Raw genomic sequence first — 17766 nt, forward strand, 5'->3', positions numbered from 1 at the left:
CTAAAAATTGTATGTAATCCAAATGTCATTGTTGACTCATTCCTCTTTTTTTAATATGGTACTTGGTCTGAAACTCACCGTGACAAGCCAGATTGAACATACCCGAACAAACTAAAATTACAAACGTCCTGCATTAATAACAACATTAAGGAAATATTGTGTATCTCTGCTTGCACTTTTGACCATGACTTCGATTAAACCGTTAAATTTGACTTCAATCAAACCACAAACAATGCAACTAACTCACAAAGACCAACATTTATCGACATGGAGACAGCTGCCTTGCTTACAACCACAACTTTCTCTCTGGGAGACCTGTTTTTGTTCCTCTGGCTCTCATACAAATACTTATATATTTAATTATATCTGAATATGTATCACTGTAGCAGTTCTTATTTTCAATGTTTCAACATTTTAGTGCTGAAGAACTATTTGAAGCAGATACTAGATACTAGAGGAAAAAAAACAGCTGCAGGCTCATGTAATTCAACAATTAAAAGACACTATGCCTGAGGCTTATACGGGTCAGCCATCACTGACCTCATTGGATCCAGTTTAGCAGACCATTTTAATCTGTGCCAATCATGATGCTTCCCTGAGGATAAGATGTCTGATAACCACCTAATTATGCTGTAATAATACGATTCTACAGCAATGGGACTATTATTGCATTAACCACACTTGTTTCAGCCAAAGCTCCTCAAGATTATCAGTAACACCATTCCACTGTCAACCTGGCTGCCATTGTAAGACATTATTAACGTGACTTGTGTTTCGGGCTTTACGCAAGTAGAGCAGTAACCAAGTATAGATTTTTACCATAACAATTATATACTTTCTCATTGTTCCGCATAATAATAACGCAATGGATAGAATTTAATAAACTGCAGAGGACAATGCGTGAAATGGACATTTTTGCTGGAAAAGCCTTTTGCCCACAAAATGATCTGATTGGAGTTGGGTAAGAGAAGTATTTAGCGGTTGTTGATTTTGAGAACAGTGGAAAAAAAACAACAGTTTCGTGTTGGGAGCATTCTTGTGTGGTGAGCTGTCTGGAATAGGGCTCTTGCCTCATATGTGATGAGAATGAGTGAATGAGAGCGAGAAAGAAAGAGTGAGAACGTACATGGAAGTGTGAATGAGAACAAGCGAGCTCGGGGTCATGTGAAAATCACAGCAGAGAAGAGGAAGCTCCCTTTGAGAGTGAACTCTAAACGCTCTACTGAACACCACTGAACAAATTAATTGAAACGGTCTAATAGGGAATCAAAGTTTCATAAGCAGAAATGCACATAATTAAACCAACAACCACCCCCCACACACACACACACCAAAACTGAATTCATTTAATTCACTGTAACCTGAAATACTTAATGATTTCAATTATTTTTTTTTGAGGATTTGAAAGAAGCATTTTTTGCATGACACTTTTTTATTTTTAAAGTTGAACTTTAAAAGAAAGATCGATAATGTTAGTAAGAAGGGAGAATCGTGTCAAATCCTTCCCACGCAGCCTCATTTCTAGCCACATTTATTTCGTTTACATTTTCAAGTACTCACATGAATTAAAATAAATACGCGCACGAATGAATGATTTATAATATCACAATCAATTATTAAAAAAATAACAAATGTTCGATTTATCTGCGCCGCACTTTTTTAGAACGCGCGTGAACCAATCACGTGCGAGACGCTGCGACGTCAGGGATATCCGTTTAGCGCTACGTTCAGTCAGTTTGTGTTTGACAACCGCAGAAACGTCTCGTTTACACAGCAGTTTAGAGGAGTGACTAAGGTCTGTATCAACAAATACCTAAAGTCAAATGAAATTGACGGGAGCAGCTCCAGTGGGAGCACAGTAATTGCGTCTCAAACTTTCAGGTGTCATGAAAACCAGGCACTGTTTATGCATGCGTGCGGTGAAATCCCCACCAGATAAAATAAACGGGCACAAAACGCTTTGTTCAATAAATCTTTTTAATCTTAACAGCACATTAGCTTATGTGTGGTCAACAACCATGAAGGTAAATGCAGAATTGTAGGATGTCTAAGGAACGGTGTTCGCCAGCAGGAGGTGTGATTATGATATATGGCAACACATTCACTAATCTGTTCTTTCTGAACTATTCATAAGAAATATTGCTATTAATACTTTTCAACGGCATATACTGATTGAAAACAAACAAACAAACAAAACAGCACTGTTACGAAGCTGACCAAGAAGCTCCAAACTCCACACAGTGGGGTTATAACAGGAACACTTCTGAGGGGACTTTGGTTTTGTACCTTTGTAAAACCTGGGTCTACATATGTCCTGTAACAATACTAACAGAATCAAACCGAAAAACTAAATTATTAAAGAACAATTCACCCCAAAATAAAACCGAGACATCATTTACTCATCCTCGTGTAACTCTGTATCTGTACGGGCCTTTTTCGTGACGCTTTCGTCATTCTTTTTGATGCTTGAAAGTGTTTCACAGAAGAAAGTCATCCAGATTGACAAGAGGAAGAGTAAATAAAGACAAATGCTCATTTTTAGGCGAACTGTCCTTTCAGCATCTTAACTTAAAAGAAGAAAAAGGCACACGGAACACTATCACATTAAATACAAAATTTGTTGCATTTTGAAAGCACTTTCAAAGTTTCTAATCCCTACTTTACACAAAACAATCACCAAGTCGTGCTCTCTCTGCATCCTTCTTTGAGAGAGCGCTGGAACACGTTATTACAAAGAGATGAATTTAGAGTCTCTTATTTGATGAAACAAGCAGAGCAGGTTCACTTCAACCATCTGCCGTCTCCTCAGCTACATTTCCTTTAGCTTGCTAGAAAAAGTGCTCCAGTTTATTATCTGCCTTAATACGTGTTCTGTCACAAAGCCCCGAACCTTGCGATCAGTTTGCGTGATGATCATTTTCTGTAGAGTATCTGATATCTGAGTTTAGTCACAGACTTGTCATTTCAAGTAGAACAGATTTACTAAGTGCTGCTAACAAAAACAATCTGTTTTGTCCGTCGTAAATGCAATGAATTGGCCGAACTATCCAGTGTGTTGTGACTAAACATGAATGCTGATGTATTCTTTAGTGTAAAGGGGTAAAAACCACCAAAATAATAACTGAATTCTAAATCATTTAAACGAACACCAGCGTCGCCCATTGAGGTGAAGACGTCACCTGATGACTTATAAACCACTCCTAATTAATCATCACCACGTAAAGAGAGCCATGACTCATCTTTCACAGTGCACCAATTCTGAGGAACTGCGATATTAGCAAACTAAATAACACTGTTGTGGTTTAAGGAGAACAGACTGTTATTTTCAGGGCATTTAGGACGAAGGGAATCCAGTGAAAAAAGATCAAAATCACAGCTTCGTTCACAAATAACTGCGGTTTTGGCCGTTTAAAAGTTGAGAAACATCTGGTGATAGCAGTTTTGGGTGGTGCAGTTCCAACTTATGGCTTCACTTTTTTTCAGTTCCAGATGAATCGGTATATTGCTTTAATATTGCCATGTGTTTTTAACTAACATTGCACTTACTGAGTGCGCATGACTAGTCTTTCGTAATCAAAGTCGAGACGCTTTGAGTGATTTTGTTCAGTACAAAACGTGTCAATATTTAATTGTGCTGTCGAGCAGGCTCCGTATTGCAGATCTAGGCTGTCTTTGTGCTACATATGGCGCGTAGCGAGCAGCTCCTATCCTGCAGTCGGTTTTCGGAGGCGAGAGGAGGTGAGCCCCCGATGCGGCTGGCCCAAACGCCACGCCATCCGGCACTCTATTGTGAGAGAGCAGCAGGTGGGACCACTGGAGAACGAGGAGGGAGGTAGGGAGGAGTTTCGTGAAGTAGAAAGATTACAGCTCACGTCCGCCACAACCTAAACGTACAAAACTCGATCCGCCCCCTTGACGTCATCTCGTCCGTCAATTCATCCGTAGTGAGTCAGAAATCAAGGTAATACTGGTTATTCGAGTCTCGGTTTAGTTCACCAGCACAAAACCGTGCTGGGAGTCCACCGTCTCCATCATTTCGCTGTCTAGAAAAGGGTCAGCCAACGCCAGCCCTTCGTACCCAGCCGCGCCGCCCTCTGCAGGTGGAGGTGGCTGCCCGGGATCGAGCGGATAGTCGTATTGCTCCGGATACAGTGCTTCTCCTGGAGCAGAGTGGCTTGGATCGCAGGCTGGGTAGGTGTAGTTCAGGGGCTCGGGCTGTTGGGGCTGCAGTTGAGCGGAGAAACTTTGCGGCAGAGGCTGCATTTGAGCGTAATGGCCCAGGTAGGGTTCGTAGGTCAGGGAGTCTGGGTTAGGCTCCATTAGGGGGCCGAGCGGCTGTGTGTGTGCAAACTGAGGTGAGGCCTGGGGGCTCTGCGGCTGCTGATGTGCTGGTGCTATCGAACCCTGCGGCTGAGGTGGGGCTCCGGAGTCCTGGTGGCCCATGCTTGCACAGGGAGCGTAAGGGTCCTCCACAATGTGCATCTGGTTGAAGTAGGCCTGCATTTGGGATTGTTTCTGAAGATAGAGACGTTTCTGTTGCAGCCTGCAGATCAAACACAAGAGGTTTAATAGATGACATCAAGGGAAAGTTTGTTTGTGTTTAACGCCATGCCAGCTTCTGTAGCTGTAGCTGTTTTAAAATTGTAAAAAAGTAGTGAAAGTGTTTATAATTTTTAAATATGTGTATTTTTCTTACAAAAGCTTATTAATTCACTACAGGAGGCCTTTATTCACCCCTCAGAGCCTTTATTCCCCCCCTCATGAGGCATGTTTTATTATGGGTGGACGCATTTTATTTGACTTCTTTTGGACTGTTAAAAAAGAAACACCCACTGCCATTATAAATAACACCCACTGCCATTTTTTTTATATAACTCTGATTGGATTCATCTGAAAGAAGAAATCAATTTACACTAATAAAACATGCTTCAGAGATAAAGGGTTTGACATAAAGGAAAAGCGAAGTAAACCGTAGTACCTGTGTTCCTGCAGCTGCTGCTCCAGACTGCGAGGAGTTTCTTTGCAGAACATCTGGCAGCTGCTCGGGCTGTTGGCCATCAGTGTGGCTTTCTGTAGAGATACACATTATGTCAAGAAATGCAGAGCTGTAGAAATTATTCTGCCCTGTAGTGAAATTGTGGCCTTTTATCACTTTTATGGAGAGGGAGATATAATACATAAAGAGAATCAGATTTAAATTAATTCGCTAACTGCTAGAGTATTAATAAATTACATTAGCGACATTTAAGCAACAGCTTGGAATGGAACAGCTACATTGATCACAAGTAAGCTTTTGCACTACCGTAGCCGAGAAAATAAAAATCATTAAGTAGACATAAAATGGCGCAATGCAATGCGGCCACCAGTCATTTATTTAAATGAAAATGATGGATTAGGATGGAGGATGTTTAGACAATAATTTCATTGTTCGCTTCACATATCTTCACATGTCTCATACCATGTCTCGGTAGGTGCTGTTGCGATACAAACTAAAAAATCGTTAAATTAAGCTTAAGATTAAAGTATAATCAACACAGATTAAATGAAAGACATTAAATGGAAGAATCATTTACTGATGGAATTAAATGGCATATACCATAAAATGTAACACTGAACTACCTAATCTGTCAAGCTGTAAGGACTATGGCAAAGCAGCTGTTCTTCTGTAGTAGATGGTTACAGTTGAACACCGCGAGGTAGCAGCTGAAGTCATGAACGAACAATATGACGTCAGAATGCCGTTGCTGTTCCAAAAGTGGAGGCTGCTTAAAGTCCTCAATATCTACAAATGTCAAGAAAGTACTACACAACTGATAAAAGGTATTGTGTGCAGTTGCTGGCACAATACTATGTGGTTTCTAGGGTATTCTTGGCGGTTGGTAGGATCTTGCTATGTGGTTCAGTCAAAGCAAGAGTAATAGTTATGCCTGTTGCGAAGTATTATTAGTAACCAACTCTTATAGATCACGAGTACTGTGCTTTATAAGAAATGTGCTTTATTAGTGTACACACATCTCAGATGAGTGTTATTTAGATGGTATTGGCAGAAATAAAATTCATCACCTGTATTCTGTGAGAGAGGTACTGCGGCTCCAGACTCTGTCTCCTTGACAACAGTGCGGGGTGTGTTCCACCTGAGAACAGAGCCATGTCGTGCTGGTGACCTCTTTCCTCCTGCACAAACCATACATACACACAGAAAACATGTCAGCGCCTCGCTAGGCAGCCACATTGACGGCTGTGCACTCAAATGCATGAATTCATTACTCGGTTATGAAAAGGCTGAATAGCTGTCCGCTGACCCAGAGGGATTCTGGGAAAAACATGCCAGTCTGCTCCAGTAGCTAATCCTTACAATGCCACATGCCTCTAATGGAAGATCATTTTCACTGCTCTTTTTCTGCTATACTAGCCTAGTAAAAGGAACTCGATTTAGAGCAGATTTTTTCCCTTGGACTTCATCTAGACATTGGCGCCTGCCCTGCGTTGGTGTCCCTACGTGTTATTCCCATAAGTATTTCTTCATTGATTCATACTAAATCTCTGTCTTTGGTGAGTCTGCATTGGAGCACTGGGCACCAGTCACCAGCCTGTTACTCAACAATGGCCGCATTCAGGGGGCTTACCGGATGGACAGTAAACAACTGACAATTGGCTGCTTCTTCTCCCATAATTACATAAGAGGGGCTGTCTGTGTGTCAGTAGGGAGGTTAGAAGGGTAGAAGAGTTCATGTAAGGGCATTCTGATACTTTCCAACCAAAGTAACACACAGTGCTTCTTGGTGTAATTCATTTCCCAAAAATGGAAACTGAGAGGGTTTTGGTACCCAGGACATCACAGCATGACTCCAATGAATTTTATGTATTATATATATATATATTTATATTAGAGTAGTGCCAATAAAATAAAATAACAGATTAAATTTTTGAATATATTAATTTAATTTAGATTTGTTTAATGTTTTGGTCTTAATTTCAAATTTAATATTTCTCACGTTTTAAAACTGGGATTTAATAATTTTGTCAGGATTTTGATCAGTTTTGAAAGCAGAATGGAACTATATCATCTATAACTCTGATTTTATATAATCAAATTGGGTAGATTATATATGTAGTTACTATTTTAACTTGATCTTAGCCTTTTTTTCCTGCAGACCTCCAGGTGCCTCTGAGTTTAAAACCTCTGCATTAATCTTTCGTGATTGTAAAGGATACTACAAAACCTCAGGGTAGCTCAAATCTGTGATTTCTAGTAGCTTTCCTGGTGGACTGACCTGTAGTGCAGGATCCAATAAGTCATGTGGATGGGCCTGAGGGCTCAGCAGCCCCAGGGAAGGGGTTTCTCCAGAGCCCATCTGCTCATACACCTTATTTAGCTCCAGGATACCTTTGGTCCGTGCCAGATTCTGTAGGTGCTGTCTAAAGGCCACCAAGCCTACATGAAGAGAGGAATAAGATTATGAATAATAACACTGTTATTTCCGAATGACTTACAGATCATCAGATGATGTTCCACCCACAGTGTCCACATCCATGTGTGGTCATGAATTTTCACATGGGAGTGTCAGAAAACAGGAAGCGACTCTCATTCCCTCAGGCCCACGCCACCTCTGACTGCTTCGGTGTGGTTCTACCACGTGACTTCACTTAACGTAGCTAATCAGTCTATTTCAGGAGAAGATATGTCCAGGCAGGCTGCAAATGCTTTATTCAATTGCTCAAGTGCACATTAAAATGCTGTTTAGTGGCTCTTGACTCCTCTGCTGCTGAACGGAAGAGGGTTGAAAAAAGGATTCTCAGGTTATTTTAGGGCTTCAAGTGATTAAGGGTAATTATTCAGGCCACAGGATGAGAGAACTCAATAGGACCGAGCTGGCCTAATCTTCAAAGCGCTCTCTGATTCACTCAATGAATCATCTGACAGGGGGTGGTGCATTTAGAGGAAAACAGGGAGAGAGTATGTGTGTGAAAATAACAGTAAGTCTGAGGGAAAGAGAAGGAAGAGATATTGATTTAATGCATGAACCACAGTGGAGTCCAAACATCTGAGACCTTTGGTAATGAGCAAAATTGTCCACTTCTTAAAATGATTTTCTTTTTTTTTTTTATTTCAAGAGATTTTATTTTAATAATTGTATTTACTACAGTATCACAATAACAAACTAAGTGGCACAGGGTCCTGCAGAAAGCATTCTAATATGCTGATTTGAGCCACATTTTTGTGGAAGCAGTGTTTCTGTACATTTTTAATGTATCCTTGCAAAACAGAAGTATTATTTACATAACTAGAAATCAACTTTTGAACAAGGATGTATAAAGTCACACCTTGTGTGAGTGAGGTGTCTGATGCCCTGCGGCCCTCGCGGAAACTGATGGGAGAGCGGTTGTGCGTCTCTCTCCTCTGGGTGCTCAGCGCCTGCATGGTGGGGTTAGCAGGCCGAGCGCTCATGAAGGGCGGAGTCATGCGGGTGACGGGTGTGTTGGCCAGGACCACCTCATTAAGAGAGGGTGCGTCCTCCAGCAGACTGAGGTCACTGTGCATGGAGCCCATGTCGTACTCTGAGTCCACGCTACCCAGAGAGGGGTTATGACCCATGCTGAACAGTTTACCTGTGTAAAGAAAGAGAGGTGACAAACATCCATTAGCACTTCTGAAATGGGTTATTGTGATTTCAGTCATTTTTTTCCAAACTGATGCTATTAAAACAGGGATAATGGTTTGAACTTTAATCCACACCCACCTCCACTGGTAATGACTCCTGGCTGGTTGGTGACCTCAGACAGCGTGTGTCTGCGCTGACCAAAGCGTGCCGTCTGATAGGCATTGAAGACATGATTATGATCATCCTCAGTGTCCAACTCCTCCGTCTCGATGCCCTCATCTATAGAAGTCTCCATCATATTGCTAGGGGACGAGGCGCTTGATTTACGAACAGCTACAGGGGGCAGGGGGTCCAGCATGCAGCCGTTGACCTGAAAAACAATGTACAGATGTGTAAATGGAATGTTTTTTGAAGGGAAATATATTTGGAAAGCTTTTCTAGAAGACCTGAAATCGTAAGTGGGAGATATTAATTCAAAGTCACAAACCTGAGGCTTAGTCATAACACAAGATTATGCGAAAATGGTTATTCTGCAAAATGGTTACATAAGAGATTAACCTGTTAACCCTGCAACTGTTAAAATTGCATCTGTGAAATAGAAGGTGCAATTGTGATAAAGTTATAATAATGTAATCTCAAAATATAATGTCATTGCATTTACAAGAGATCTATTTCCAAACATTGTGAGAAAAAGCACAGTTGGAAACAAAATTCATTATTCATTATTAGATATACAAGATATTACAAACACGTAAAACATTACAGTTAAACCACTGATTTCACAAGGATTATTTTAACAATATCTCTGCTAACTTTCTGGGTCTTGAACGTGGTAGTTGCATGCTGTCTATGGGAGAGTCAGAAAGCTCTCAGATTTCATCAAAAATATTTGTCTTCGGAAGATGAATGAAAGCTTTTTGGAATGACATGAGGATGAGTAATTAAACACATGATTTTTGGTCGAACAAGTCACATTGTAATGTGGTCAATTTCTTTATTACCCTGAAGTGGAATTGTAATATATGTATATGCAATTTAGGTATTTCATTTAAAAGATTTGGGAGATGAGAGCCTTTCAGGACGTTTCTTTGTCTTTGGATGAACTTTCACTTACACCGGTATGTAGAGAAGACATTTCACCAACATGCCTTCAAGCATTGTATTTCCCAAGAACAAGTTCTAATCTCCCATCAGCCCTTATAAGTCACTCACAGTCCCGAGGCACATTTCCACTCAGTCAGCACCACACACAAACTTTAACATGCTTTGCGATGACAGGCTGAACTTCATGAACACATTCCTTAATGATTTGGGGACGAAGTGAGAATAAACAAAAGCACTGCAGTCTCTCCCTTTTTGCCTCTTTTTATTGCTCCCTCTCTTTCACTCTTGCTTTTTCGCTCGAATGAGTAAGCTGAAGAGGAGGGGGTGGAAGTCTGGAATGCAGGGACAGGAAGTGTGTTTTGGCTGAGAGGGCCGTCAGAGCCTCATGCAGACGGAGTACACTGAGACATGCCATCAAACACACACACACACACACACACACACACACACACACACACACTCAACCGACATGGATCATCTGGATGAGTTGAGTTTCCTGCAGCATGCTGGGCCAGGAATGCTGTTATCCCAACACACAATTAAAGGACAGCTCCAGATCCTCTCTTTTTCTTATTTTCTTCTATCTTTCTCTCTTTTACATTTCAGCCCAATTCTGCCCAGCCCCTCTGTTATTCACACACACAAACAGTGTGATTATAAAGACTCAGAACAAATTATGTAATCCCAGCTGTCCCCTCCCTGCCAGGGGTTGTGCCATACTCTATGAGATCAAGCAACATATTTTAAACATCTCATATTGAAGAGTGTCACAATTCCCTCTCTGATCTTAGAGGGAAAGTGTGTTATTTTTCAGAGCTAAATGACATCTTTACATGCAGAGAAAACTATAAATAAGCCATTTGTAGTCATTTTTTCACCATCTCTATGGTGCTTGCAAAATATTGCTCTGTTTGTCTGAACATCTCAACTAGCTCGACAACAGCAACACTGCCTCAACCAATGGTGTGAGTTTGGGGCAGGGCTATCTGTTTATTCAGCCAATAGCACAAAGGGGCGTGTTTGGGGAAACCAGTGTGAAAACATACACTATTTATGTAATTTTTTGTCATCTTTTTGTAAAGGTTTGTTTTTTTGTTAATCTTAGCAAGTTTTCATGTCTACACTCTAATCATAGATTGCCCTTTTTAAGACCTAATTAATTTGTTATGGACAAAAATCTAAATAAAACCAGGGTTTTAAAAACGTTTTAAGATTTGTAAATGTAAGAAAAACTTGCCCATAATAAAAGGAAAAAAATACTAAATTACTAACCATTTATATAATGGGTATATTAGATAAAGTTTTAAGTGAAAACAAAACAAAACAAAAAAATAAATAAAAGAATAAATAAATGAATAAATAAATATAATAAATATATATAAAACTGATTCTAAATATTAACAAAAACCCTAATAACACTTAACTAACAGGACTTGATTTTTTGTATTTAATATGCATTTAAATATCATAAAATGTAATTTACAGAAATATCAAATTAATGACTTCCTACTGCGTTTTGCATCAGTTATTTCCTCTGCGAAAATAAACCCAAACATGTATACAGGTGACATTTACTGATACAAGCATTACAATAAGAGGAATTTTGCAAGGAATTGTTTATTGAACACATTGTTCAAGAGAGGAACTGGCTGATGCAACGCACGGTATGAAAGCCATGAAAGAGCAATAACTCCACATTTCCGAAGATGGTAAAATACCGGCGCACACAAAGCCAGACAGTTTGTGGTGTGCTTGAATGTGAGAGTGAAAGAGAGACAGAAGAAAGACTGGAACGACTAAGCCGAAGCGAATGGACAGCTGTCACGTCCAGTGTGTGTCATTGCCAGAGACGACTGCAGTCTGACCCGCTTATGTAAGCCAAACAGCTGTGGACGGCCTCGAGGGGAACACTAACAGTATATGTCTCGCCTCACCATCAGAGACGCACAGACACAAAAATGACTAAGGCTGCTAAAAACCATCAAAGCAAACCGCTTCTCCCTCATCGATGCAAAAGGCATTAAAACAAACAAAGTATGCGCGTGTAAGAAGAGTCTTGAAGAAAGCAGATTACGGTCTCAGAGTGACAGCAGAGAGAGACAGACAGATAAAAATGAAGACAGCATAACTAGGACTCTAGTGAGGAGATAGAGTGGCAGAGCTGGCCGGCTCCTGTGCTGTTATTCCTGTTCTGTATGCCAAGCTGGCAGCCGATCTGGCCGTCTGTCAGGATGGTTCTGAACAAAAGGCTCCTCGGGGAGCGGGCGTGATGAGGAGGCCTGAGCAAACAGCCAGGCCCACTGCCTGACCTTGGAAGGACTGAAGTTGCTTAACAGCAATGTAGGGAAGGAGTGCAAGAGCACTCAGCGGGCATCAGTCAGATTCAACTCTGTCACAACAGATGTTTGTACCAGCTAATCAACGCCCTCCGAGAATGGGATTATGGGGGATTTCGTTAAAACGCATGTGTGGTAGACAATGAGACATTGTAAGAAAAAAAAGTTGGACGTGTGAACAAAATTCCTCTCAATTTCTTTAGCCTTTATATGTTATTTAAAACAACATATTTATCTATCTATGATCCATCCATCTTTCCATTCATCCATCCATCTATTTTTTATCCATCACCCATCTATCTGTATATCTATCCATCCATCTATTTGTCTCTGGTCCATCCAGAGAATAGAGTGGAAAAATATTGCTCTTTAACAACAAATTGTTTTTGAGAGTGGTTCTTGGTCTCCATTTCATGTATGGTACTGGCACTCAAAACGATACAGTCTGAACAAGCTAGAAAGTGACAAAAGCTTCATTCTAATCCATTTCTCACTCACTTTGGGGGTCCCAACCTCCTCCTCCATGAAGCTGTGTTCGGTAGCACAGGAGGACTGTGGAAACGTGAAGGAGTCTGCAGAGGCTTGAGGCACAGCTGGGGATCTCAGGAGACGTACGTTCTGTGGCAGGTGGCTCACCTGAGGAGCAGCGCTGCTCGCCTACAGTGCAGAAAACAGAAACAGTCAACGTCTTGGCCAACGCTATATTTACACTGCTGTTTATTTCATTTTTAGAGGCAATTTGAAGAGCAATACCTTGACGACAGTCTGCTCTGCAATTGTACTGGGACGTCTCTGGCGGGCATCAAGTCGGGGCTCCACTGGGAAACTGCAGCGGTGGGCCTTTAGCCTCTCAACAAGCAAGTAGTAGATAGCAGCAAAATGATTGTAACTCTTATTCTGAAGAGACTGCAGGACAGATGGAGAAATGATCAGAAAAAGCGCTACCTTAGTCAAAAATGTTTTGAAAGTTAAGAGTGCAATTTCATTTCTTAAAATTATTGTAACGTCTCACCTCAACGGTTTTGTGCTGGTCGATGCCCAGGCTGTGCATCAACCGGAGCACCTGTTCACTGTATTCTCCCACACCAGCCTCCCCCTCAGCAGTCTGCTGATATAACATCGGCCGCTGCACGGGCACCTCCATCACCATCCACTTGTGTTCCTTTATTTGTGCTATAGACAGACGCTTGGAGGGATCTAACACCAACATCCGCCTGATCAGATGCTCACAGTCTGCACAGAAAAGACAAAAAGAAAAAACATAAACGACACTTGCCAAAAATAACACTTGCCAATATAACCCTTCTGGTTCTACTCAACCCAGTGCTTCCAGCATGGGATGAAAGTGCGCTAACAAGGACACTAAAGACCGCAGGCGAGTGAGGTTTACCTGCACAGCTCTTCCTAGCTGGCCTCCCTTACACCAAAAAGTAAATGCGAGTTGATGGGTAACTTTTTAAATCATATTCACTAGCTTGGGCTCATCACAATTATTTTAATCAACACTTTTATTAAGCAAGAACATTTAAATGTTTTTAAGCTTTCAATTCAAAGAACCCTGAAAAAACCATCACTGATAATAATACTAAATAACACCAAATCAGCGTATTAGAATGATTTATTAAGTATCATGAGACACTGAAAGCATTAAAGTAAAATCTGTTTGGTAAAAACAGCTTTGCCATTACAGGAATACACAAAAGAACTGAAAAAGAAGGTTTTGCTCCACATGGACTAAGAACACCTTTTTAAATATACATTTTATATAAAATACAGCTTTGTGGCAGAACATTTATAGCCATTAAACGTATGGCCAAGTTACTATGTCGCTTTGCTAAATCCCAACAGCCTACAGTTTACTTGGTCGAGGAACCGTTTCTTCTGATAACGCACAGTAAACTATTATTATTATTATTAGTCAAGTACTATCATAATTGTGAGAGCAGAAAGAAAGTTCTGTGCTTGTCTCAGCAGTGAGAACCGAGTGGCTCTGTACAATCTCAACCTGAAAAGGTCACAGTGTGTTTGCTTCACAGTAAACACTGCTGCATCTGAGGCACACAGTACACTCAGAAGTGGTGACAGCCTGTACCGTCCAATGCTTGGGACAAGATTTGTGGAACAGTCTGTCTACAGCAAAAAAAAAAACACACCCAACAAACACTGCGCTGTCGGACTAACACAAACCCAAAACACATTATCTCATCCAAGAATGCACAAGGCGTTTTGTCTTTCCCTGTGCCCTTGACTGTGGATCATGTCTGACTCAGCTCGGCTCAATGAAACTGACGTCACGGGACTGGTGGTTATGCGGGCGTTCTCAATGCTCCTTTGCATCTCGCTGCTGACCATTTTATTCAAGACTCGCTCATCCTGATAATTTGCTGCATGTAGGTTTTGCTGGAGAGCCTGCGAGACCCTAGAGCAAACAGAGGGAGTCGCACAGCTACAGTAATCCTCCTTGTGCTGGAACACAGTGGGATGTTTTGCTGGAAACATCCTCCTCTCGACGGCTCCCTCACTTCAGCAGCGGGAATCAGAATCTTATTACCATATTCATGTAGAAATCATATGCATAAATACAGCTGCGAGGAACAGTTTGTGAACCTTGATTTTAGGATGAATGGTTCTTCAGATGCATACTGATATGTGACATTGGTATTTCTAGCTTTTTAAATCGGCATGTGCTTTAAAGAAGAAATTGAGAACTGCATTTATAATTAAAAAATTACAATTTGGTTATCATTTAGGCTAATCCTCATAGCTTACTTTTTTATTAGATGGAACTAACTATTATAAAGAATGTTGGTGACAGGTTTTGGCTCCTTTGACTTTCATTATATGAACAAAAATGGAAATCATTAGAAACAAATGCTATTCAGCTGCCAACATTCTTAAATATATTCTAATTTGTTCCAAAGGAAAAAAAAAGACATGCATAAAGGTTTGGAACAACATGAGGGTGAGGAAATTACTGAATTTTCATTTTTAAGTAAACTAAGTCAAGCCTAGGACAATAATTTTAAAACACAGAGTGTCTGAGTAATTTTTTTTATTGACTTGTGTTTTAAATCATGGAACATGGCCCAGCGTCTTTGAGCTTTAGATCTTACACAGCTGCTGTAGAGTCTTGTTTCCTCTTGGAGTTCATTGATCTTGGCTGTTCAAAGCAGCTTAACACCATTTCACCTCCTCAATCATTGTAAGGATGACGTTTTGGTGTTGGTATGCAGTGCTTTGTTTTTCCTGAACATAAATATGTTTATATTTACCCAAAAGGTTCAAGTTCAGCCCACAGACGTTTGTTTTAGAAGTATTGTCGACTTCATGACTAACATCTGCTTAAAGCCTCTACTTAGACTCTAGTATCAGAGGATCAGATGCTCTGGTTCTGTGCAAGTGAAAAGAAATTCCTGAGTAAATACAGGGAAATGTCTAAACTAAAGATTAACATTTGTTAATGAATCTTAAGCAGTGAAGACAATTTTCATGGGAAGAAAAATGAGAAATAGAACAAAATAAAATAAAAATAAGATAAAAATATTTTCCAAACAGTTTTTTTTAAATATACACATTATTTCTAGCGACGACTATACATTTAAATGCTATAATCAGTAAGCCATGCCAACAAATTTTTTCCATTATGTTAATTCTTTAAAAATAATTGAACCAATTTCAATTGAACCAAAGTTTTTAAGTTTAAGTTATTAAGCCAGTTTAAATGTTTTGGTCACGCTTATTTTAAGGTCCAGTTCTCACAATTAAACCATTAACTTTGACTTTAGCCTCAAAATCATAATTATTATAATAATGCTTATTAATAGTTAGTAAGGTAATTGTTAAGGAACACTCCACGTTTTTTTACAATAGGCTTAATCTCCAAAAAGTTGAGTTTTACCGTTTTGGACCGTTTTCTACTGGACTGCTTTGTAACCTTACGGATTAACCCCTGATTTTAATAATCTCCTTGCTAAGTTTCTGTGCCTTGATTGTTGTAGCATCTGATCTTTGCCGTCTATGGAGGGTCAGAGAGCTCTCCGATTTCACCAAAAATGTCTTATTTGTGTTCCGAAGATGAACAAAGGTCTTATGTGTTTGGAACGACATGAGGGCGAGTAATTAATGACAGAATTTGTTGGGGGGTGAACTTCAACACATTCTTGTAATCTGCAGCAAAGCCCAAATGACTAACTATCTTTCCTTATCCATAATTTGATTTTACCTATAGTTATTAGACAAATACTGTAGGAAAGTTTGTCTTTTCTGACATTTGTCCAACAGTACATGTCACATAATGCCATTCCTGTGTAAGTTCCTGAATGTTCCATCGTAGAGTCCTCATTAAAGCTACCAGGATAATTCTGGATAAGTACTTCTCCTTCACAGAGAAGTAAGCCAAAACTCCCTGTATAACACACCAGGCGCTCATAATCTTTCCCAACGGTGTGTGTGCTGTATTCACCGTGAGGCGTAGTGTGTAGCATGTAGTGTGTGGTGTGTACTAGCGCTCTTGGCTAAGAGCACACTGAGGAGGGGTCGATACTCTGTAGGGGTGAAATCCTGTGTGATGAGAGCATCTGAAAAGGAAACGTAAAGGAAAAGCGATTGCTGTTCTTCTCATTTGGAGTAACGCTCAGCTTCACTCTGAGATCCGCAAGGGCTTGAGTTATACACTGAGAGTCTTAATTGTTTAAATGTCTTGAACTAAGTCAGCTGACCCCTACTACTGGCCCCCCTTCCCCCAATCAGGGGCCATCCTGCCAGGACCGGTAGGTTAACGTGTGTTCGCTCTTCCTCGGGTTACTTGATCCGTGCTTAATCACAGCGAGCAAAGCTTGTGTAGAATGAACGAATGTGACATTCTGACTCTTACGTCAAGAGCGACCCACCGCCCTCCCTCTCTCAGAGTCTGCCGTGAACTGGCTCGCTGCCAGCGAGGATAGTCTGAACTGCCTTGCTCTCAACCGTTGCCCTCTCACGTTATCTCTCTTGCCCTCCTTTCTATCTCTATCACAATCTTGGCCTTTGCGGCTTGTGTTATTCTGTCTGTAAAATGAGTGCAGTAGATGTTGACTGCTGAGATTTTATTTAGGATGGGTCACTCACTTCAAAGTGGGTGGGTTAACAATTAGTGGACTAATCAGTTTTAAGGAAGCCCTTTGTAATTAGATCGGCTTTCTGGTTCACCTGACCCTGACTGGATGTGTTTCTTTAGGGGCCTTTACTTGGTGGGTTAACTCAGCTAGTGAAATCTATGATTTGACGCCCTATAGAATAATCCACTCTACAATGTAAACAAAAAAAAAATACAGTGAGCACCAATGGGCAGCACACCAACATAGGGTTGTTGCATTTCAAGCATCCTGAGTTTGAATCCCAGCTCGTGGACCTTTCCTGATCCCGCCTGCCTCTCTCTCACTTTACTTCCTGTCTCTATACTGTCCTATAATAATAAAGACAGTAAATGCCAAAAAGAAAAAATAATCAGATACACTAGTCAACAGAGATGCATAATATACCAGTATTAACAGCAAGTGATTTAATTTAATAATTGCATCATTTATTAATTGTTCATTTCCCTGATTTTTATTTTTATAATGTTTATGTTTAATAGTTTGTCAGGTTTTTTTTTTTTTGAAAGAAAGTAATACTTTTAATCAGAAAGGGTGTATGTAACTTAGCAAAATTGTCAGTAAACGTTTTGTAATTTTATATATATATAT

At 40.3% G+C, this 17766-nt stretch overlaps 1 protein-coding gene across 1 annotated transcript in view; it reads right to left on the minus strand.

Annotated features, from left to right (window-relative positions):
* Window positions 1–1959: 1959 nt before the first annotated feature.
* Window positions 1960–17766, minus strand: part of sik2b (salt-inducible kinase 2b) — a 33002-nt gene continuing 17195 nt past the window's right edge. Inside the window, exons 7-15 of the mRNA XM_043258164.1 lie at window positions 13056–13276; window positions 12797–12949; window positions 12542–12700; window positions 8742–8973; window positions 8326–8610; window positions 7275–7435; window positions 6064–6174; window positions 4979–5070; window positions 1960–4543 (exon numbers count right to left, since the gene is read on the minus strand). Coding sequence (XP_043114099.1) covers window positions 3988–4543; window positions 4979–5070; window positions 6064–6174; window positions 7275–7435; window positions 8326–8610; window positions 8742–8973; window positions 12542–12700; window positions 12797–12949; window positions 13056–13276 — 1970 coding nt within the window. The 3' untranslated portion in view covers window positions 1960–3987. The remainder of the gene's footprint in view (window positions 4544–4978; window positions 5071–6063; window positions 6175–7274; window positions 7436–8325; window positions 8611–8741; window positions 8974–12541; window positions 12701–12796; window positions 12950–13055; window positions 13277–17766) is intronic.

Source organism: Puntigrus tetrazona, chromosome 15 (genome assembly GCF_018831695.1).
Source record: "Puntigrus tetrazona isolate hp1 chromosome 15, ASM1883169v1, whole genome shotgun sequence".
Taxonomy (NCBI): Eukaryota; Metazoa; Chordata; class Actinopteri; order Cypriniformes; family Cyprinidae; genus Puntigrus; species Puntigrus tetrazona.